The sequence below is a fragment of the Neodiprion pinetum genome, chromosome 1 (assembly GCF_021155775.2).
Source record: "Neodiprion pinetum isolate iyNeoPine1 chromosome 1, iyNeoPine1.2, whole genome shotgun sequence".
In the NCBI taxonomy this organism is placed as follows: Eukaryota; Metazoa; Arthropoda; class Insecta; order Hymenoptera; family Diprionidae; genus Neodiprion; species Neodiprion pinetum.
The window spans coordinates 29,152,878-29,178,107 of record NC_060232.1 but is presented as its reverse complement, the minus strand read 5'-3'; the positions used below and the strand labels follow the sequence as shown (position 1 = coordinate 29,178,107).

The following is a 25,230-nucleotide window of genomic DNA, read 5'->3' as shown; positions in this document are numbered from 1 at the left end:
GTGTGCGTGATGAAATATAGGCCTTCGACCCTCCGGCCATTCGAGGAGTCTGTCTTGACTCTTTCATTTTGTTTCACCGTGACTTTTTCTTGCCGGTTAATGCTTGGGATAAGTTTTTTTAGCCGTCCATTGACCGGCACCTTCTCTCCGACCAACCCTGATCTCCTTTACTTTTCGCTACAGCTCGTCTTTTTTACTCTTCGTTTGAGCTGCTCTTGCCTTCTCCCTCCTCACGTGAACGAGAGTATCTGTACCGGTTACGTTTCACTCAATTTCACTCGATCCAAAACGATCGCGAGATCAAACGGGCTGCAAGTACATGTTGTACGAGTGCCTGATGCAGTTGCAGTTTTTAGGATCGAAGTTTCTCATAAGGCACTACGAAAAAGGTCCCGATTGTTAATTGCAAAACTCAACGACTGCAGCCGCCGTTTTAGCTATTCGAGTTACTATCTCAAAGCATACCGGAATGACAAATGGCTGTCTGTTTTTGTGACTCGTGTTGCCCACTTATCCGCATGACCGATCGTTTTCAAAGCTTTTTAGAATGGCGTAAGCTGTCGCATATTAAGTGCGCAACGTTTAGTTGGGCAAAACAGTCAGTGAATGGCTTAAGCATAGGATAAGGGTCAACGTGAAAATATACCTCCAATGAAATCTTGTGTTTGTAAGTGACAGGAAGTTCCATTCTTAATATATAAACAATAATTTTCGATGGTAATCGACAAGATGTTGAACCGGCAAAGTAACTAGCCACGTCGGATAACGCGCGACTGAAAGATAGAACAACTTTAGCGTCCATGAAGAGAACGAGATTTATCTTATCGCGACATCAGAGGTAAAAACGTAAAATGTAATCACGCGCTGTTGGTTTCATAACAATTCTCGGTTTATGTACGTATAGTAGAAAATTTAATTTGTCAAATAGATTTTATGCCGTGTCAATTTTCTTGATTGACACGCAATCAAGAAAGTCTGTTTGTCTTTTGAGATTAAGGAGAGCCACTGTGGTTCAGCACCAAACTAGAGGAGAAAAATAACTCTGTGTCACGCCTACGTATTGAAAATCCTCGTGTCATCTGGCGGTAAATCTGTGTAAGATAGAACAACCAATAAAGGGGAATGGGAAGTCTTAAACGCCGTGTGGCGATGCGAGTCAAGTGCAAATCTTGCAATAATTAACATCTCGGGTGTTAAAATTAGAAGCGTCAGAAATGTTTAATACATTCTTGCGCAAATTTCACCGGAGTATGTCAATGATATAATACAACAACACGTCGCGTATATGTCACGCGTTACAGGCATACCTACGAATGAGCGTAATTACTGCACCGCGTATGATACAAGGTACAATTATTATTCTTTTTCCGCCAGTCAGGAGCACCAGTCATATTGGAATGATCACGAATTACCGAGGGAATAATGCTTCGAAGACAATTGCCTTATTATCCTCCCGTTAAACGAGCATGCCAATCAAGTACCACAAAATGTAATGCTAGCGTGACCCAAAAACAATCGTGTTATGTATATAACAGTACCGATTGCAGAATTATCGTTTTATTACGTAATTGCGCAAGTATTCCAAGGTCCGTTGCATTGTAAGAAACGCTCAATTGTAGGTATCTCTCGACCAGTTTCGATTATTGGTCAGTGCAATTGCTACGTATATTGAGACACGTGAGTTATCTTCATGCTATTTACTTACGCCTACTGCGCTGCGGCCTGCACAATGTCTAGTCTAAGCTGTTACGTATACCATGATTATTATATAAACGTTCAGCGGCGAAACCTGCCCGATTTGCGAGCTATATTATAATTGTGCTAAGATGTTTACGTCGCCTGAGTTGCTCGCGACACTGAAAATACATTATCGCTGGTGAACAGTTAAGGCGTATCTGATAAGGAGGTAACTTCTTACCACCTCGTCCCTGCTTTGGTAACTCGTAATCTGATATTCGCCGTCAATATATTTTTTATTCCGCGACTTGTTGCGCCTGTCGTAGTTTTTTTAAAAAAAATTTTTTATTGGATGGGAGGTGAGGGGTTGAAAAAAAAATTATATTTGGGCTATTTTGTATAATAAGAATTGGTCCGACGCGGTTATGCCTGGCTTTTGAATCCTCAGAATCTTGCGAAACGCTAGCAAAATAATGAAATCCTAGACAAATCTCATTGACATACCAGCAATGTTTGAACTTCGTCGAGACTTCGGTGTGTAAACAAATTTTGAAAGCCGTCATACGGTTACAATCCTCAGAGACGTATTGAAGCAATCTAATCCATTGCAGCACAAAAGTTGTTGAATAATTCATTTCTACGTTAGCCACAAATGGTCAACGAAAAATATACCAAATTCTTTTTCAATATCTTGGCGCACAATTTACAGAGAAAAACGGTTATTGTAACGACTTAAAAAATAAGAAAATATTTGAGATAATTTCATAGAAATTTTTTCTGTTACTTTGGCATCACATACAAACAAGAACCACGCCACACGGTTGAAATATTCATTTCAAACAGTAGCAGCGAAACGGCGAGCTCCGAGTAACGCAATACGCCGTACTCGAATGCAAGTCGGGTTGCCCGCTTTCAGGATGACCGTGCTTTCGGAATTATTAGATGCTCGTGTTCCATTCGCGAAGTGATGGTAGTTTTTATTCATTCATTTATTTATCTCCTGGAAAATATTTATTACAATTAAAAAATAAGTAAAACAAAAATATTGTGTAGACTGTCGATAAGTGACGATAAATGGTGAAAGTATAATGATTCCCGAATGTTATAACTGATAGTGGGTCAGTCATTCGTAAATTTAAGAATTACTTGTAGTTTTAATATGTGTTTTCAAATTCCGTGGTAATCAACTAGCGTGCAAAAAACGTTCAGACTGTGAAATCTCGTTTTCGATCTGGTCGTGAGGATCCCATATCAGGATATCCACGTTATCCATCGAAGGCGAAACCACAAAATTCTTTGAAGGACACGACGCCTCTCGACATTAATTTAGTTTATATTTTGATTTTATTTTATTGCAAGAAAACTAAAAACAGAGTCGACTGAGTTGATTCACGCATCACGAGCTGATTCGCTCTTGTGTCTGACGGAGACTTATTCTTCGAAAACTCGCGCTTTCTGCACTATCCTCTTGTTATTTTACTAACAGATCAGGTGATTTGCGCTAAGATAAAGCCACCACTTTCCTCTTCTCATTCTTTTCCAATCGCGAGACTAAGACGTTACATCGTACAGCGAGATTTTGCACTCGTGAAAGATTCTTGACGCGATTTGTCGCAGGCGCATCGGGCTCGAATAAAGTTGTAACTCGTCAAAGCCTGCGGAGGGGTCAGATATCCGTAAAAAGGCACAGCGGATGTGCGTAAAGTTTAACCATGCGTGCAACGACCCCGGTTGAATAGCTTTTGAAATTAGGATGCGTTGTGGGACTTCAGAGGTCGCTATTAGGAAAAACGGGGAGTGAGGGGAAAGAGAGAGAAAGAGGGGCATAGGACATGGATATATGTATATCGACTTATCAAACCATATAAAACAATAGTTACCGAATAAACACGAAGCACACCGGAAATCACCGACCCGTAGTTGTGAAGCACGGTGCGATGGGTTCATTGTTGCAGTGTTGATGTCCTTGTTGCGAAGATCGGTCGATGCTGGATTTAGTGACGAACAAACTCCTGAGTCTAGAGTCAAATGTGCCAGTGTGGGACAATCGGTATTGTGAATCGTGCGTATTCTTGGTCACGAGGATCTTCCCTCACCGATTAGTAAAAATCACTTCCTATCGAGTCCCGATTCGGCTGTTTTAACGAACCGATTGATCGCCTCGAAGCTCTTCATGAAACCAAGTGAGCTGCGAAGATTAATAAAAAATATTTTACTCAGGACGATACTGTGCAGAAGAAATCCGGACAAGTGGTAAGAACCGATTTAATTTTCCCCCCAATTTAACGGTGTGTCTAATGCTTGTCTAAGCGAAGCGACAAGCCGCAGCGCGGAAGTGAGTGAGAGCGAGTTGCACGTTGCGAAAGTCGGAAGCTCCGAAGCCGTTTGTGACTGTCTAAAAAAATTTTAGGCCGACTCCCGGGTGTTAGTGCCATTTTTTTCGCTCGGTATCTGGTTCAAGCGAATGCGAAATAAATGCATTCTCCATTGTCTGGTTACATGGATATACTTATGTATTAAACGTGTGTATCTTCTCTTGCAACTAACGCGAGTGATATTTTTATTTTGTATAACAGATGTGTATAATATACGCAGGAACGTTCCCATGATTATCTACAACGAAACAAATGAATTACCCCGGTTGATGCCGTTATAAAATCTCATCCTGACTCCCACATATCGCATCTCTACAGGCAATTCCGTACGTGGTGTTAAAATGAGTGCAAGCACGTTGGTTCGCAGCGTGTCGCCTGGAAATTCCCTGAAATTTAATTCAACCCTCGGGCGATGATACACGAGTGGTTTAAAACATTGCGGAATTGTGTTTGCACAGTGGGTGTAAATTGAGCGAGCCTTGTTTGCAATCGCTGTATATTTCTTTAATATTCACAAGTCGTATTTCACGAAAAGTTGTTTAAAAAACAAGACATTCTACAAAATTCGCAGAAATTAAAGAATTTGTTATTGCTTCAACCGAAAAGAAGTAGTCGTTTACGATAAGGATTGATAAATTGATCGGCGTTTCTGGCGGATAACAACGCTGTAAAAAAACCGGCAAGCAATAAATGACGCGCTTAAAAATCTGCAGCTATCCCACTTCATGATATGTTATTGCACAAACCTGATACACCCATACACGATGCTGCAGGTAACGGTATTCCGTCACCGGAAACTGGTAGATACATCGGATGTCCTACATTCTGATATCACTACGCTGAGAAAAATTTCATTTGTTATAGTGAACAAAAAATAACTGTTCAAATATTGCTGTAATAACAATAAAATGTAGTAGAAGGGTATAACTATATTTAGTGCGGTGGTAGTTGTTAATACTACATTTTCTGGTTATTACGACGAATCTGTTTGTTGAAATAGTTTAAAGCTCAATTTCTCCGATAGTCAAGTCCTCAACGTAAGTTCATTTTTGCACCGACTTCAAATTTTTGCAACAGTTGCAAGAAACCACAGAGGGAGTCTCCGCAATCAAATAGAATAGTAATATCTACAATATTTTCCCGTTACGGCTACCGAACTCATTTTCATCTTACACCCAAAAGAACATATTTTTGTTATGATAAAAAATAGAAGTATTTAAGAACTCTGTAGTGAGTTTTCAGTTGGCAATTAAATTGGACTCGTTGAATAGATCCGATTGAAACGAGTATTTTTCATCTCTTAAAATTTGTTAACTTTTCTTAGTAATAAATTTGAGTGACAATGCCTGAAATTATAATGGCGAAACGAAATTTCATTCAGGCAAACGTATATGTAATAATCGTAAAGGCTGGGAAGTTTCGTGCGGGCCGTAGAAGCGCGTGGCATCATTCTAATTGTCAACTTTCAGCTCTCTCACGCGCTTATTAACCGGCAGCTTCGACTGCCTATTTTGTCGCTATTCACGGATGCGAGTTAATTCGCGTCCGTTCGCGCGTTCGAATTCCAGAACTCTGTAGTGGAGCTTTTTTCATTGAGATTAGCGTCGAGAAAGGAGGTGAATGATGCACGTTTGCTTCTTTAAATGGGATACTTTCCGCATGCTGCGCGTGTGACATTCGATACACCGGAATAAAACAGGTTTAGTAAAATTCAGACGAACCTTCAATTTCCAGCTTTCAAACCCGTTTCGCTCAACCACCTGCAATTTGGTCCGCGCTTCTGATTGCAGCGAACGAAATTGCAACCAAACGTTACAAGACTGCACGGATATTAATTTTATCCCAAGTACTGTAATACCTCCAATAAGAATCCAGCAAAGTTGCATGGATGTTATGTCATGCGGCGGTGAATTATTCGGTTACGAAATTTTAATAGGTGGCACACACAGGTGTATCACACGAATGTGTTATATACGCCTGTAACGAACGTTGATCGTAGAGAAATCGAGACCTGTAAAGAATTCGTAAAGTGGAACAGAGATGTTTATTGAATAACAGCCTGTTGAGTAACGGTCGCTTCACGTGTTGAGGCCGAAGGCGAAAAGGTTTTACTGCATCGATCTCGATCAGCCCACGTATTATATCAGGTGACGCAATTTTTCCAAATTACGTTATTTGTTGTTTTTTTTTATTTTTTTATTTTCTTGTTCACCGCAAAAATTTCGTATCCGTTCCGCGGAAGAATAACGTCTCGCTAAGACAAACGTTTCTACACCCATTGTTATTCGACGGCGTTTTATTAATCACCGGGTGTATCACTGCTGCGCTATAGACGCTATGAGATGAGAATTTTGCAAAATACCAACGTTGCGAATCGCATACGCGCCATCGATGACAATGCATATTACGAATTTGTAGAAATATAAAGGATAGTCGGTTTGCCATTGAAAGTGAATTATTAAACTTGAAATCGTACGATAAAATTATGCATAACAGGTTTGGAGTTCAAAGTAACCCATAGAGGAAAAATGTATTACTCATCAAGTTAATGACCTACATTAAACTACGAAAAAAATCAGTTTTTTCAGAAATCTATAGTTGCGTAATCACCTACCTCTGCAACAATCATATATTTTTAAAATATTTTATTACTGAAATACGACTTGAAGCATTTATTACCCGCATGAACTGGCTGTGAAACTTTACGTCTTTAACAGAGAACGATAGTTTGATTGTAAATAAATACGTGCAAGCATTTCAAGCGCAATCATTTCACATGAAACGTTTATATTTTAGTTTTGTCGAAGAAACCGGATAAAAATCGCAATATGAAAATAAACCAGCCACCGAAATATGATGATATTGGTTTACAGTGAAAAGTCGTTGATGCAATTTGCGCCAATCGATAAGTAAACGAAATTGCACCGTTACATGGAACGACATGTGTGAAAAAGAGTGATTCAATTTTTCACAAACGTGTCTATCGTCCGAGTTTCGATGTAACATTAATTTGCGGCGCGTCATCGTAATAGTTTTGGCATAAGGTGCATGAACGCTGTCGGTAAAAAATAAATAAACAAACAAACGAACCCGAAGAACGAGAGGAAGGGACGACGGTTGAATCGAGTGAAAGTTTTCTCTTCATAGCGAGAGAACCCACAACTGAACTGGCATTAAAACTATGACATAACCGATCACGTTATATGTTGCTTGTTATAACTTCGGACTCTGCCTCCTCCTTTTACAGCGAGTAAGTTTCCCTCCAATGAGCACTGTTACTTTCAAACGGGCAGTCCTGCACAAACCAACGGACCATTCGTTCCTCCTTTATACCCTGCCTTGCTCGATGCAGTTGCCATCTGAAATGCGTCCGTATATGGAAAATAACGCGAAATATTGTTAAAATATCAACCAAAGTGAGGGCTTGCAGACCTCAACGATTTATCGCTGTTTTTGTCAGACGACGACGATTGCACGGCGAAAAGAAGTGATTGCAAGCTTGCGAAGAAGCATGCTCGTGCGTACATCGAATTTCGCGTACTCTGTGACATCAACTGCATGACAGTGCACCTCGATAATATCCAAAGCGCATGTGAAAATTGTAAAACTTTGCGAAGTGCGATGTAATTATAATTATTTTGTGAATCGCCGTGTGTGACGACCTGGGATCAGATAAGATACTGCGATTACAAACAACGGTCTCTGGGTAGAATCGAGTTGTTCACGTTCAAAACGAGGTTCAAAGTGTCCACTTTACCTTTTACTAGTCGACGACTGTGCACGAATAAAAATACGGAAGATCGCAACAATATTTTGCGCAGTGGTTGAATGATACCGGAAGACAGCGAATCGCTTTTCGCACAAGCGGTCGTGAAAACAAACAGCTAGTGCCGAGCCCTGTTCGTGATTCAGAGAGTCAAGGATTGCGATATAGGCTTGCTTATCTCTGGTTGAACTTCATGAAACACGCGAGAGAGAACAAGTGGTCTGGAAATTACGGACATCGAGCAGGAATAAAGTGTGCGATTTGTGCGGTGATGCGAGTTGAGTCGCACTCGTGCGTCTTGTGAAAGGAATCCATACAAGCTGAATTAAAAGGAGATAACAAAGGGACAAAAAGTATAAAAAAAGAGGAAAAAAAAAACAGCGTAAAATTGAGTGACTCCAGTTAATTCCTAATTCAGAGCTGTTTCTTTGTGTCTTTTACCCCTTTATGCCTTTCCTTGGAGAAAAATACCCCCACTTTTTCGAGGATATAAACCAGTTTTCATTCTCAAGCAGCCAAGGTACGTCTGCGAAATTTCTTCCGCCCGCAAACGTTGGCGAAGGTGACGGCAGGGTCATCCATATTTAAATAGATGTAATCTGTGGCGCAAAATCAGTAGAATTCAATTCCGGCCGTGTAAAGCTGCCAGTTTGCGACAAGAAAGAGTGAGTGCAGTGCGGTGCCGTTGCTAAGAGATTGTCTTGCAATTAACGTTCGTTATCCGCGTGCATTTTGCACAGATGCCAGCCGAGTTATTTTCCCAGCAACCATCACACTGAACGTCTTTAAACAGCGATAAGATGTTCGTCCACGTTTCTTTCATCGTTTCGACGCTACTGACGGAGGATGACAGGGTGGTCACTGGTCAGGAAAAGTACAACATGGCCGTTTTCATGGTGCTATTCTTCCTCATAACCATAGAAGTGGTCGTGGTGAAGGTTGTCACTGCCGATTGGGAAAGAGAGGAGGAGAGCCACGCCGGTCCCAGATCAGCTGCCGTATTTTTCGACCGAGAAGATTAGCGACATCGTTTGGAATAGCTTGCGAATGACGGATTTGATCGTACGAAAGACGTGATCCGGACTGATATGATGTTTTTGACCGAGACTCGTCGACGCAAGCGATGTTTTTTTTTGTTCGGTTTTTGTCCTTTCTTCCTCGCTATTCGTCAAAAGTTATTATTACACGAATATTATACCCATGGTCAAGTGTACGAGAAGAAAATAAATTAACTACCAAGTCTTGCACATTATGTAATGAATACGAATTACGAATGATTAATTGGCGTTTTTATTTCACCGCTGGTGAACGCGTGTTGCATCGTTGTTGGACTCGGCGAGAATTGTATGTACGAAATGAGTATCTCCGAATGTTCTTATTATTCACTGACCGCTCTGGTTCAGGAAGTGGAGACGAGGAAATCCGATGGTAAATAACGGTAAATTTTAACCATACGAAAATGGCAAGTGTAAATGGATGGAGGCGCGAGCTCTCGCGAATGCTAATCACCTGCAGAAATATATAATAGATAATAATTCGAACGTTAGTTGATAATTTTTCACGAATATATGCAAAGAGAATAATAAATCGAATGATATTTTATTGCGTTGTGCGTTATTCATTGTACCGTACCCGCTAGATGTGTATCGATACTTACGAAGCTTTAAATTAACGCCAAATCGTCGATAGAATGAAAGAAATAAAGAGTGTGACAAGAAACTGCGTGCTTGAAACTCTGACTATTCTACTTCGTTTATTAGTGTAAAGTTGAATAATATATACAACGATCATATTTACGTAACCACTAGAGAGAGAAAGAAAGAGAGAGAGAAATGTTTGTCGTTAATTTGCGTCTTTGATAAAACAGGAAATGTGGTAAAAAATTTGAGAAAACGTCGCAACTCTGACCCTTGGAATAATCAAGAAATACGATATACGAACGAGGTTCAAAGTTTTCTCGAGAACAGGTTTTACAAAACACAAAAGAAACGTTAAACACGGCGATCCTACCTACGGAAGAGGTGCAAAGCTATGTTCGACACGTCCAGAAAACATCAAAGTCCGGGCAAATTCTTTGGCTCCCAACTCGAAGGATCGAGGGTCGATTTTTTGATAATTTTCACTCTTTCCCCAGGAGAGCAGCGAAGGAGGCGAAGGACGAGAAGACCAAGCAGACTCTAGACGATAGTCGGTGCGCCTGCTGCCTGAAACCCTTCGTCGTAGGTCGCGGCGTCGGTTGCGGCGAGTGCGGATCCCGCGTTTGCCGCAAGGGTTGTTCCCGCTGGGACACCCCGGACAACGCCTGGCATTGCCTGTTTTGTCATCAGCGGAGGTTACTGCAGTAATACAATCTTCCCGGTATCTTTAATTCCCGAATCCTCTCCTCAAGCCTCGACTTCGAATCTATAGAGAAAGTATCTCTTGAACCGCATGTAAACGTGACTCTTTGTGGCGTTTTTTGACGTTGTTCATTTTTTCGAATTTACGAGTAATTTCATCGAATTGAAGGAGATCCTACCGGTTTTGTAGAATTATTACGGTCAATGGCGCAGACGAAATTATGATAGATTTATGAATATCATTGTACGTAAAATAATTTTTGTAAAATCAGGGGCGGAGCGCTTGAATGCGCGTGAAATAAGGTATCGGAAATTCGATTTCAATCACATAATTTCAAACTTTCCGGAATATCGTGTGATTTGAAGTGATTTTGTAAGATTTTATTGAAACATTGAACAAAAATGCAAATTTCAGCAGTTTCAAAATAGCAAAGGTTTAAATAATCTCATATGCTTGCTATAATTCGTTACGACAAGATTATACAGGAGATTTAATACACATGTAGGAAAGCAAGGAAGTTCGCATGCGGTTCTGTTTTGATTTCAAGGGAAGCCCGACCGGTGTTTTGATGAATGGTTTCCAGCCGCTCGGATTAATACCCATGGCTACAGAAATGAGTGTTAGGCTCTATACATTAAAGAAAATATACAATTGTTCAGCATAACTGTAATTTGCGAATTGTCATTTAATAATGTTATACCAACGAGCGAAAGTATCGGCGAATCTATTTTAATCGGCGAAACACCGGCTTTCGTCGATCATAATACTGGCTAGTAATCTCACGCTCATTATTGCAGCCAGAGTTTTAACGTAGTGTGGGTCCGGGTCATTGGTCGGCAGCCTTAATCACTATGTATATGAATGCAGGTTTGTGTGATTCCTTGATTTACCAGAAGTCTGTCGCAGAGGTACATTTAAAATAAAATACATGCGTACTGTTACAGCATCGCGATCCACTGGCATTATCAGCTTCTTATCTCCGTATTTTGTTTCAATTTGCAATCTGCATGACAGGCATAGGTATTACAAAAGAGTATACAAGCGTTGATCGCGGTTTATCTATCCGTAAAATTTATTATATGTATGTAAGTCTAGTTACGTGTTTTTAAATTACAATATTACCGCTGTACACCGCTGTATAATTAGTAACCTGCTAAGCCAGAATCGATAATATGGACAGGGATGTGACCAAGTAGATTATTATTAGATATCCTCATCCAAGCCCCGGAGGCGAGGGCAAACAGCCAGTGATAGGAAGACTGTTGAAATGAGAAACCAGGCGAGAAAGAAATACGACAAAAAACAAGTTAGAAGAAAAGAATTATTGTAATTATTACAAGAACTATTGACTAGTGCGCAAAACCACTGTCTGTAGATGTATATATACATATATATATATATATATATATATATATATATATATTCATACACATACACAGTTATTTGCATAGATGATGTTATACGACATTGAGAAGAAAATTTTATGGCCGCTCATCGAGCATCTCAGATTACTTCGCTTCCTAATACAAAGAGAGACAGAGACTGAGACAAAAAAACAACGCTGATTTGTTTCAATACTATATATTAATCATTAGAGATACTTACATAATTTACATGCGATTAAGGCATTTTTTTCCGCCCGTACCATATTTTTAAAAAGTTGTATAAAGGATTTTCAACTAAACGCGTGAAGTGTGCAAGCCTGAAGAATTGCCTCAGATATGGCAATAAAATGTTTCGTTGTGTCAAAGGTACAATGGGTCGAATCAAACAAGTCCATTACAATCGAGCAAGTGAATTCTTCGTTTTCATTTGATAATTGTAAGAGTGGTGAGAGTTTCGGTTTTCTTTTTTTTTTTTTTTTTACAGCAATTAATTTATTATTTTTCTAGTAAATCTGCGTTTCGAGAATCGCGCGTGAAATGAAATGTCGGAAACAAGTCAAGTATGCGATGTATTACAATAAAAACGGTTCTTGTTTTTTTTTCCACTCAATCGCAAGAACAGTTCAAATTGTACATATTTAACAAGTGATAAAAGGATCGAAGATCAACAAATTAATATTACAGCCACGCGTTGACCCGCTGAAAATTAACCTAGTCGATACGCCCATTTGATATCGCATGTGAATTTTGAAGCAAATCGACAGGCATTTTTGTCCAATCTCTAAGACGTCGTATAGAGGTAGACTGATCTTTTGAGACCCCGAGGCTCCTTCCTCTCTCTCCTCGCCCACCTCGTCCACCGCCGGCTTTGATCGGATTCCTCGGCGTTCCTCCGTCCTGCTCAATCTCACAGCTTATTGACTCTATTGATGTTTTTCTACTTTTTGCCTCACCTCTCGACGCAGGTTGTGGCTCAGAAGGAACGAGAAGTGGTTCGAGACCTTTGGCGGTTTGTCCGCCGACCACGACGACGCGTCTCACCGGTTCAGTACGGCCAAATCCGAGGTTTTTCTCGCAGGTTTGTCATCTTTTCCATATTCTTCTTCATGCCTATTTGTCAATTTATTTATTCACGTATTGATAAGTAAAAAGAATTTTTTAGCCACGTCGGCATCCGATTATTTTAACGGTATTTACGGCACCCACACGAAATCTTGCGACGGGACTATACCTGCGGTAAAAAACACGCGAGCGTTTTGTCTTTTTTTTTTGTTCACATTTTTTTTATGTTCCTATGTCGAACGTCGGGAAGTCCTTGACATTTGCTTACGGAAACTGAAGACTAAGAAGAAGAAGAATAAATGATCACGTCGATTTTTTTTCTAATATAATAACCCGTTAATGAAGCACGACGAATTATATTATACAACCGGAAATTCGAATCGTCGATACTTATACCATGCATTATTAACTATATCCTTGGTAAACGTGGTAAATTATAAACTCGGTAAGCACATTAAACGAAAAATTTTTGCAGCGCATGTTTTTGGAACCATCCTAATCGTGGTACCCGGATCGTAGTCATCTGTGAACGTCTCGCCAGCTCGAATTTCACGAGTTGATCGCGAATTGTCAAAAATTGAACAGCACTCGCGGTTTATGAAACGTTCAACAATTGTTCGGCGACGAAAATGGCAGAAGGGCTCAGCTTCGGAGCGGCAGGAAATTGGGCTTTAAAAAAGTAACGCTGCAGTGTTTGTGTGCAGGGAACAAGACGGCTTTCCCTCTAAATAATTTATCTTCCTAGAATGAACCTGGAGCAAATCCCTCGGGAACATTCCTCGGCGTGCGGATCGGCAAACCGCGTTGCAAACCTTGTTGTAAAATAATTGACCGTTGACTTCGGTGTTCTCTTGCCTTGACAAACATCGACAGCATTTGGCCCGCTGCATGGAATTGATTGGCGAATGGAATTCCTCAGACGTGCCGAACTACCGTCGCCTGTGTACGTCTCTCCGTATACCTAGAGAATGTTAAATAACTCTTGTTATTATATACACTCGACTTCGTTGGCGCCGAAGGAAATTTAAAAAAAAAAAAAAAAACGCGGTATTCGCTCCATCTTGCGCTATAGTACGCTCTCGGTAACTTACCGCCTTTGGGGCTCCGATGGTGGAGATTTTTTAGATAACATATTTGTAATCAGGATGACAAAATAGTGCGATGGTTAAAGAGTAAAATGGCTACACAATAGACGACATCGATAATTCAGAAATGGAAATATCAAATTTAGAGAATTTTAAAACGCAGAGACTTCGATTATAGAAAAATCAAATGAGAGGTCAAAATATAAACCTAAATGCATAGAATCGATACAATAAATGTATAAATATAGGGAGATATAGAAATTTGGGTAAAAATATATAATACCTTCTATGTTTTTACCTTTAGATATTTTGATGTTTCCATTCATCGATTTTCTACATCATAAATTTTGAAATCATGTGAATTAGATGTTAGCACGTTTGAATACTCGATATTGTGACCTTTTCAATGTGTGGTCATTCTATTTTTTGACCCTCTCCGGTAAAATAAACCTACGGTCTAAATTTTCAAACACAGAAAATTACGGAGCGTCCATTTTTTTCTCTCTACTTCCCTACTCGCGATTTTATAGTTCACATTATTTGGCACGGTTGTTAAGAAAATCAGATACCCGATTCACCATTTGGCATACTCGTCAGTTTGCTTTTCCGCATGAAACATGGAACTGTAACAAATTAACCACGCAATGATCATTCAGCCTACTCTTCGCGAATACCACAGAAAACGGCCAATCGCTCGATTTTCCAAGTAATTGTGTATTAAAGTCAATTACACAATTCCCGTTGCGTCTTACGTAACTTTTATTCATCATCCAAACCGTTATTGTTCCGCGGTGCTTTCACCTATAATTAATTCCATAACTAGGACCGAATAATCTGTACCGAAAAAAGATGCAAGGTGTCCGAACTGATCTACATTTTTCTTCTTTCTCTGGCACGGAATTTGTGACGCCAGATTTAGGAGTTAACGAGACAATTTTTTTTTACCCCCTTGGGCGGTCTTAAAACGTATTACGATTGGGTTCGTAATAATATCGAAACGTCGGAAGGATCGGACGTGAAATTTTCTGAGATGCATCAGCAGATCGTTACGTCAATCAAAATCCAAGCGCGACGATGACGCGATGACGGTTCATTATTTCTCAATCATAAGACAGGTGGTTTCATCGCATCTTCTACCGGCACAACTTTCAGGATTTCCAATTACGCTTGGATATGATACCGCGACAGAAAAAAGAATTTAACGATCGGCTTCTATCCCGGTGTACGTGAATCGTGCGATGGACTCTCTTATTATCCATTATATCGTTACCGCCATGCTGTTATTGTTCTTGCGGTAAATCGGCACTGAGCGTAATTGGGATGAAGAAAAATAGAGACGAAGGAAAGGAAATAAGGAAGGGTAAAAGAAAAAACAGCCAAAAGTATACGGCAAAGAAACGCTCGGTCCGTTAACTCGAGTTTTTTACGCCAGCCGTGATACGTTGCCGTTAGTCTACAATGGCATTTTATCACTCGACTCACGATTACGATCCTTTGCATTCTCCGCAAACGTTGCTACGCATGGCGAAAATCTAGGATACGAGTCGAAAAATTGGCACCACGTACCATTTTTGCGTTACTTGGGTATCCATGTAATACGAAGTACATTTACAAGATGTTCGAGACACCGTTTACCGAGGAAGGTATTGCCATGGTGGTTTCACGTCGGCTCCTAGACACAAGAGTCCTTGGTTGCCAAATATGGTAAGACCGCATTGTGATGATAATTTTTCCGTAGCGTCTTTTTTGTACAGAGATGCTACTTCAAATGCAATGTAATGCATTTGAATCACGGTCCGACATGTTTTTCCGATACCGTCAATTGCAGGTGACAATGAGGTATACATACGCCCAGAAACATTACTCATTTGAATATGAATCCTGTAGTATAGAAAATATGGCAAGCCTTAGCAATTGAATATGGTTGAATAAAACCTGTCAATTTATGATTAATAAGCAATTTTTCTTTCAATATTATTCAACGAATTTTATTTCACAGATTCATGTGCAGACAAAACACTTTTCGATTCGGAAGGAGCGAAATTGCGATACCTCTGTAAATGTAGATTTGAATATGCATAAATCACAAGAATTTTTGCATCAAAAGGTTCGAAAACTAAGAATATAAAAAACCAGGATCATTGCTTTTCTTTCAAAGGTAAAAATCAAAGTCACAAGTAGTTCTCTGAAAAGTATAAAACAAAAGAAAAAATATGTGACAACCGTGTGACTTCTTGAGCGGAAACCAGTGGTGTCCTGAATTCCGTAGGAACTAGTTTAGAAGCTGGTGATTTACTAATAATCCTGCTTTTCACTTGTCAGAGAATATATTCCACTGGTTGCGATATCGTGAGAATCGAGGAGTGATACGCGCTGTGATTTCGCAATTCGTATTACAATCTCAGACGGTGTTTCGATGAAAACGTGATAAAAATAACTTGACAGAATGAAAATCAACCGAGGGGGCGTGGTAACAAAAATCGATGAACAGAGAAATTGTGCCGATTCGGTGTAACACTAACAATGCGACGTGTGTACGAGACATAAAATAGTATCAATCGTACACGATCGCGAAAGGTTCGAATTTTCGTTGTTGTGTAAAAGGAATTGACGTAGGTATGTAATACATGTATGTATAGTCCCAGGAGAGTTAGAGAGCAGCAGAACTGTAACCGCGAACTTACTCGATTAGACGTGCTTTCGCCGGCGGTTTAAAACGTCGAGTACTGAGCCATTAAAGTGGGCAGGTATATAATCCCGGCACATGGAATATGAAGGAGAAAAGTTTTCAGCCGAAGAATGAGATATAAGTCGAATCTGCGCGAATGTGCGAAAGGTAAAAATGGAACGGCGTGGTCCGCGATGGACGACCTTGACACGCGGGCCATTCGAAAGGCTCGCAACGACAATACTGACCGATTGATCCCGGGTGTCGATGGAGTCTTGGACTCCTCGCCGATCGCCGATTAGACTTAGACCAACAACCAGAGCTTCGACTATAGACGCGGCTGCACCAAGCATCCCAAAGTTTCCCTGGAGGCGAAACCGCGGTCGCAACCGCGCTACCAGTCGGTCAGTTCTGCTCCAGTAGCCTCTCCGACAACATCTTGTTCCTTACCCGGTGCTCCGTTACTTCTCGAGAAAAGTACTTTTTCTCGAGAAGAGATACGTCTCGCCTGACTCTGCGGGTTTTGTCATCGTGTGCTTTGGGTGCCAACAGCCTCGGAAATTACAACCACCCGTCTTAGTGAAAAAACCACCCTTAAACCGACCGTCCCGAGAGTGTGAAGTTAAAAGTGAACGCGAGGGAGTGACGCGGGTTTCGGGAGAAGAATATACAAGAGCTTTTTTATCTCTGGGCAAGGCACGTCGGGTCAAAATTTGAATAATAATCAAATTGGACCGAGAGTAATCGTAGATTAAAAGAGGGGGTAACGCTGCTCGACGCGTGTGAATTCGCGCGATATCTCCTCTGCGTGTGGATACAATGAGCTTCGTGTTCGAGGTAACGGGGATCCCGTGAAACTAGATTTACTAGACTGTCGTGGTCTGAACGCGTTTCCCGGGTATTACAGGCGGACTTTCGCCTATGCAGACTCGTCGATATAGGAAGATAGAAAACAAAACAGACGACGACGACGACGACGACGGCTACTAAGAAGTAAAACTGCTGTCGAATGAGTAAGTGAACGAGAGACTCGACCGGCGATACTGCATAACGATCTGATGTACATTTAAAATGGTGTAAGACGCGGTTAGAGGATGGAAACTGCGATTTGCAACGCGCTTTTTTGGGCCGGGACAAAAGTGACTCAGTACGGTGGGGTGTCGACTTATTCGTTTCTACCTCACCGTATGATTTTCATTGATTTCCAATAATTTGTCAGTCTTCTGGGCGATGACAGAAAATCACAGAAGCCACAAAAGATCACTGATAATCGCGCCTAGAAAATCGCTGGAAAATCGTTGGAAATCAGTCGGTAAGCTGCAGGAAATAAACGAATACAATAGATTGTTCGTGAATTGAAACCATTTCTACGAACTGAAACTATTGCCGTTTGCGATTTCTTTGAAGTTAATCCATCGGGTGATTTTAAGCAATTTGCAATGATTTCCGATGATTTCAATTATCTCGATTGCTTCCTCGTTATTCGATCCACACTCGAGTCTTTCAAGTACCTTCGATTTACAATTATTCTCCAACTTCATCTAACGATCAATCTGCATTTCACTACGACGACGAGACGTAATCTCCTGGGTTTTATGAATTTCCAGGAGCGGACTATGCTGGGGTTGGTCCTGGCGTGGGCCTTGCCGCCGGAGGCGAAGAGGATGCGGGTGATTCGGTGGAAAGGGTCCGAGAATTCGTCGAGAGGATAGTCGAAGGCCTCGTCGGAGACGTCGACGAGATACCGATAGACCGCCTCTACGATCACATCGCCTGTAAGTTGGACAGTTGTACCGAATTATGTTTACAATTGAGAATTTCGCAATCCGTCGTTTCTCGTCAATATTCGCTGGAAATACTTACATTCCGCCGGTTCAGTGCACCCTGGATTTGCTGTTTGTGCGTTTATGTCGCAACAACCGTCGTTGGCGATATTCAAAATATTTGCAAATATTAATCGGCGGCACGTGACGCGGGTCGAAGTAAAATTCCTGTCATTTCAATTGAAACGTTTCTCGTATCATTCGACTTGCGAAAATTAAGCCGAATACACCTGAACCTTGAACGGGAGGTCGGAGCTCTGACTTTCCACCAAACGTTGTCGAAATTTTAACCGAGAGACGATAAATAGACGCCGTGTTTGAACGAGAGAAATCACCTTGCAACATGCAGTTATTATCGGATTCTAAATTGTAGTCACCCTATTCTCAAGGTGAGTTAACATTGGCGAAAGAACTAACGATCGAAAAATTTACAAGCTACTGGTGTGTGTGATTTGACTTATTTTCATTCAATTGTTCTATCGCATTGTTGAGTTTCACAGAGATGAAAACTAAAAACTGTTGTGAAAAGTCGAATTTCTTTTCATAGCGAATACAAAATTTCAGTGAAATGGGTATCGATACAACAATGGATTAAATATATTTTTAAAATTACAAAAAAATGTGGCACTCGTGACTATTTAATGTAATTATAGTTGCCAATACTACACATTTTCTGATTAACGTAACATTAAATCTGTTTGTTCGCTTTACCAAATTTTTGCAATTGATCAAAGTCATTCATTTATTGTTGCACCAACATCAAACAATAGTTGCGTGAAAACAAAGTACGAATGACAATAATAAAAAATACCAGATTTTCTGGTTACAGCTACGAAACTAACTTCAATTTTATACCCAGAAGTGGTGAACGGTAAAGAATGGAAATAGTTAACGACTGCACAACAATGACCATACTAGAAATTTCTCCGATCGGTGCGACCGTGAATACCGGTCGCAATAAGCTCTAAATTGCGTAAGAAAATTCGCTTCTCGATTCCATTGCGCGATATTTCTGCGATATTTTTCGAAGCAAGTTATTCACCTTGAAAGTGAGGTGACTAGACTTTTGGATCTGATATAACGCGCCGCGGTTGTAGCTGATAACCAGTTTCTAGTTTCAAATTCTCATGTGCAGCAAACGCCACCTGCTGGTTGGCGCTAAAAGCTTGCCGTTCGGACGCGAAGTAGTAAAAGTAGAGTTCGTAGTCGGCCTACAGCCGTCGGTCGATCGAGTCGCGCTTAACGCGTCGCGAGAAATAATTCTCACTTGACTCTCGATTCGAGACTTGATAATCTCGATGCATTCTTCCTGTGTTATCAACGTTGAATGAAAAAGTGAGAAATCCAGTCAGACGGGTAAAAAGATATGTTTTTCCCCGATGTTATTGCCGAACGCGGATGACCCTCTCTCACTTTTTAGTTATACCTGTAATAGTAAATTGAAATAAATAGCTTTTTAACAGCGAGATAATTTATACAACTAGGTTTCGTTCGAGTGATTCGGCACGGAGTGAATAATCTGACGATTATACGACGTTAACAATTAGCGGTATTATTAATTACTAATTCTACTAAAACAAAGTGAATGTAGATGAAAAATGTGAATTTGAATAAAAGCTTGTGCTGTTGTGTAAGTTCAAGTGAAACGCTTGTTCTGAACGCTGTGCATTAACAATGCCTAAACACTAACATCGCACTAACGCATATTAACGCAGATGATCGATTTGTGGCAAACTACAAGCAACCATTGGCTGGGGCCCTAGCACGACTGGCGATAGCGCTTCAACTCTCTATCGGTAGTAAGTATCTACTGTTGCATTTATACGTGCCTGCTGCTTTGTTATTACGTTATGTTTTAGTGAGTGAGGAATTGAAAGCTGATGTGTTTGAAAAAATTTTATTACACGCGATGAGTCTTGAAATTTACTGCTAAAATTAACATTATCTCGGCTTTCGGTCAGATTCCAATTCCTCAAACGTTACAGAGGCTGATCCCCATAAAGCTTGTAAAAAATTGGATAATCTTATTCGTGCGGACTTTGAGACTTGCATATCCAGAAAAATGGAGTCGAGACGCGTACGTATAACTAAATTCTAATTACACGAGTATGAACCTACTGCAAAGTTCGTTATTCTCTAAAATTTATGTTTCGTTGGCAAAATTTGGTGTGATTTTGTCTGAAATGATAATTTTCTTCAAAATCGATCATATCCATTTGCCGACGCTGAATTGTCAATACGCTTGTGTAGAACAAAAAATTTTGTTCATTCGATATTCTATTTTTCTAAGTATTAACAAACGACAGGAATTCGTCGAGTTGGTGGAAATTGCAATAAGATGCACTGCAGGTATCCGCGTCAAGGGAATATTACGTCGTGAGTGACAACCTTGTACCCTAGTCTTGCCACAATAGGCGTGAGTGTAATAACTGTGGGTTAGCATGCGTGGAGGTATACATACACCTGCAATTTATTTATGTACTCAAGAATCAAGCGATCCGGTGCCTGTTCAACCGTCGTCTCTCGGACGTAACGCGTTAAACACTGCGGAGTAAGAGATACGAAAGAGAGAGAGAAAGAGTGAGTGAAAAAAGATAGACAAAAAGTTTGCAAGTCTGCAACGCGTTCACGATGATTACGTAATGTGACACAGAAATGGCAATTATCTCCTCCTATTACTCGCCGTTCTGTAAGGACGTGCGTTTTATTTCTTATACGTCTCGCAATCATCAAACAACCACGTCAAAGTCAAAATACCTATTTAATTCATGAAGCGCAGCGCAAATAGACGCGCTTTTTACCCCGGCTGGATTCGAAACTGGCTCCATAATAATAATGTAGCATATAGTGCAATAATAATTGTTTCGCGGAGTCAATGAAAATTTTTTTTTTTTTCTTTCTCAACACGCGTGCAGAGTCTATTCCGCTTATCTATATTGCCTGGTTCATTCAAAGCTCCTGAAAACGTTTGCATACCGTAGTATCAGTAGTAAATTTCATAATTTCGCAAATTTCAAGCTCCGGGCGTCAGAGGCGTGTTTCAACTTCATTTCACAATAAGTGCGAATCCCTAACGATGCTGTTAATATCATTCACGAAGCGAATTACTTGCAATTATCGTACATAATTAATACGAAGTGCATAACTTTTACAGCTTGAACTTTAGTTCTTTCTGCTACTTTTTTCTTTAAAGAAGATCGACAGCTTTGCAAATTCGGTGAAAGGTCAAAGCTGATGGTATAACGATGCAATCTCTGAATCTAGCGTATATCTCGTACAATATCGTAACATTAATTGCAGTCCATTACCAAATCCGGGTGCTATTAATAGTCTTTCTATAAGTGTCCACTTTGAACGAAAGAATAATGTCTATAGAAAATATATAAATTTGAACAACTGGTGAATTTGAAAAATTAACGACGGAGCCAGGAATCGAACCTGGTATCTAGCGATGCTTTACCGGAGACTTACTCCACTAGACCACCTAGCCGCCCTGACTCTGTTGTCATTAATTTCTCTCATAACCAGTGAGTTCAAATTTGTTTTCATGTGCCCGATTTGTATGAGTAAGAATTTCTTCTCTGCATGCACGATGTAAGGAGACTGTAGTGTGTAGATGTTATGTTTACCCTTTTTGAACGGGCATTGCCGTCTTACGGGCTTCTCATCGGAAGCAAAGGATTCAAAAAGGGTAAACATAACATCTACACACTACAGTCTCCTTACATCGTGCATGCAGAGAAGAAATTCTTACTAATAATGTCTATATTTTGGAGGACGGTTAGTTTTTATCTTCTTTATTTATTATCATCATTTCCCTCTGTAAATTCTTATACAAAAACCTGAATTCGAAAGAGCAAAACATTCGAACGCCAATGCATCTTGGAATAGCCATGACCAGCAATTATCATTCAAGTAATAAAACTACGTAACTGCATCTTCGTTCGGACCTTGCACGTCGCTTCAGGAAATCACAAATTACTGCTGCAGGGAATATAAAAAAAAAAACAGAAAAAATTTCCGCTGACTATGCAAAATACATCATAATACGATCGTAATTTTCCACGCAATGGGTATAATTAATACCTGATCAATGTCATCGGCAAGTCACCCTAAAAATGCAATAAAAACCTAACAATCAAATTTTTGTAAACACCGTTCGGTGTCACTGAAATGCGCCCATAAGCATTATAAGTACAACGAAAGAAACTTTATATTCTGATGAAAATGACAATTTTCCTATTTAATCGCGTCAATTTTACTGACTGCAATGAGTCGATAAAGCTGCTCGAAGGTTTTGCGACAAACCGCAATAATTGCACTCCGACTTACGGTTAATTCCAATCGCTCGTAACCCTCTTTTTCCTCTCTCCGGTATCCGCCCTCGTAGCATTTATCGCATCGCATAAACGTTCCAAGTCGGCATGTACACGAGCTTACACCTGGCAGTTGGTCTTATCTCAACCCAGGCTGAGCAGCATTTGATATCGCGGGACAGCCGTTGACCCGTCAAATCTGTGTCACTCCGCCCTCGCACGCAAAGCGTAATTTGGTGAACGTGTAGATGTGCAGGATATGGCCCATTTCATGGCAGGTAACGTGCATTAGAGGCCGTATCTTTGAAGATAACGCAAGATGTTTTTCCTTTTCCGTTTTTTTTTTTTTTTTTTTGACGCCGGTCGACTAATCTTCCATATCATTGCGTAAACATGTACTAAAAAGTCGTAGTTTGAAAGGCGTCAACTCCCCGAGTTTTTAAAGAGATTGGTTGGACGAGAATGGATCCTTTTTTTCCATTCTTCATTAACTTTCATTATGAGATAAATCGTAAATTGAATATTCATCAAATTATTATATTCATAAGCTGCGAAGATCACCTTGAAAATATAAAAATAGACAATACTGGAATTAGAAACTAAAGCTTAGATATCGACGATTAATTTCAACGCGCTTCAAGATTGTTCTACATTTAATAGATTAATCATTTTATTTAGCAGATTATTTTCTACAAATTTAATGAATCACCTTTTTTCATGGTGCCAGTACTGTGAAATATTTAATTTTACAACGTTGCATCGATATTGACGGAAATTATCAAAAAATAGAGACATTGAATTGTCTACCAAAGAAAAAGAAGATCTGTTTCAGTGCCTTTTTAGAAGATTTATTTCTGACTATGAATTAAATAAACCATCGTAGTAGAGTTAAAACGAACGAATGTACTAGGTTTTGAATAATGTTTAAGTAATTTGGAATGAAACATGGATGTATAAGCGTTTCTTTATTAATCCAGTATTTTATATTTTTTTATCTTCAAAGCAATCTTCGTAGCTTCCTGATATAATCATTCGATATATATACATTTAACATGCAACTGTCGTATAAATAAAATTAATAAACAGCATCGATTTTTGTCCATCGAACCTCCTTAAATTCAGATCCTCTTAATTCGTAGCTGATTTTCTTGAATGACATTGACATTTCTAATACGACAGTATAATTCTCATTCAAATTCGTGTTCTTTGAATAAATCGGATCTATCGTAAAGATTGCGTGGGGTGAGAGGCTACGATTTCTCTGGTGCACAAACTGCCAGAGCAAATTTGCGTTTTCTGTACGTGTGCGACCGTATCAATCGCCCCGATTTCTACGTCCAACTCGAACCTCGATGCATGTAATCGACACGTGAAGCGGAGTCTCATTTTTTATTTGTCTCGATAAAAGTGAAATTCGACTATCTCTATACCCGTTGATCTTTCATTGTTTCAATTCAGTCGAGTTTGTGTTCCAAATCGCCACCGTGCAAGACTTATTTTTGTGAATTCCATTTTCCTGAAAGCTAATGCGTACTTTTTACTCGGTTGTATATAACATGTAACTTTCGGTCTACTGAAAAGGTATTCGTCTGGCTTTTTTGTAGTTCGTTTAAGGCAGTTGAGTCTTTTTCATACATATGATCTCAAAATTGGAAAAGAAATCCCGGTAAAAAATTTAAACAATTAATTTAAAATTCTCAAGAGAATGCACAGAACTAATCAGAATTAATTCCCAACAATATTCGGCATTTTCGTCACTGATTGAACTAGATAAATGAAAACAGAACCAATTAAAAACGATAATAGTGCTGATGCCATTCACGAATACACATGGATTCGAATCACTGCAGTAATCAAACAAAAAGGAATTGATACAAATTAATTGATCGCGACGTATTAAAATTCATTTGAAATAAACTGAAGATTGTACAAAAGAATCGAATAGAAATTGCGTTAGAATTCCGAGACTGCAAAATAAAATAATAAAAAAACGAATACGTAAAGATGCATGAAAAACAACAGAAAAATTAATTCTTATTAATTTTTGTATCATGAAAATGAATCTACTTTAATACGTTTCAAGCTTTTATCGTTTTGATCTGGTTTTAGCAATAAAAAAACCGGACAAGTGCGAGTAGGAATTGCACCTTGAGGGTTCCGTGCAAACTTGGTTCTCTTTTTATGTAATATAACTACAAATGAACTGTTTTCGGACTTTTTCCTTTCGGACCTTGCTTGCCTTCAAATTTCATGATTGCAGATAAACGGAAAGTCCCCTACAGGTTTTGATTTGTGAGTCTGCGAGTATCAAAATATGTGACCGTATCTTTTGATTTCGTTAACTCAGAAGCTCGAATTTATTACATCTCCAGTGGACCGTAGACTTTAGTATTTGATATTAATTTCATCTTGATACCTCTACCAGTTATTGAGAAAAAGGGTTTCGCCAAGCGGGCAACGAAATGATAACGGTTTTGTTTTTACCTTTCGAGGTACGGAACCCTAAAAATACTTCTAAGCCATTGTAAATTTGAAGATTGTCTTGCGATAGTCGAGGAAGCTCCTCTTCGATGTGAAAAGAAGCCACGGTATTGAATTTCAATGAAAGAAAGAATTCTGTTTCAATAAAATCAATTCAGACTAGCAATTACATTTCACGAAATCTGAGCGGCCCTAATCCACGGCTAACTTTCATCTCAGTTTCCTGATCCTGAGCACGTGCAGTCGTAACTT

The 25,230-nt window shown here is 39.7% G+C and overlaps 1 protein-coding gene and 1 long non-coding RNA gene across 10 annotated transcripts in view; one reads left to right on the top strand and one right to left on the bottom strand.

The window, feature by feature from the left end:
* LOC124213806 (Myosin-7a binding protein) overlaps positions 1-25,230 on the top strand; it is a 45,192-nt gene that overhangs the window by 3,562 nt on the left and 16,400 nt on the right. For 4 of the 9 annotated variants that reach the window (XM_046615492.2, XM_046615464.2, XM_046615479.2 and 1 more), the window contains 4 exons: positions 9,953-10,159; positions 12,509-12,621; positions 17,966-18,133; positions 19,897-19,980. In XM_046615492.2, the coding sequence (XP_046471448.1) occupies positions 9,953-10,159; positions 12,509-12,621; positions 17,966-18,133; positions 19,897-19,980 (572 nt within the window). Of the gene's footprint in view, positions 1-9,952; positions 10,160-12,508; positions 12,622-16,787; positions 17,372-17,571; positions 17,671-17,965; positions 18,134-19,896; positions 19,981-22,741; positions 22,776-25,230 lie in introns of those variants that run through there. The other 5 variants (XM_046615471.2, XM_046615484.2, XM_046615510.2 and 2 more) reach the window with 5 other exon arrangements.
* On the bottom strand, positions 12,616-19,005 carry LOC124214017 (uncharacterized). The gene is made up of 3 exons (XR_006882046.2): positions 18,222-19,005; positions 17,870-18,131; positions 12,616-13,566 (listed from the first exon to the last, which is right to left on the bottom strand). It is a non-coding gene; the product is annotated as an uncharacterized lncRNA (long non-coding RNA).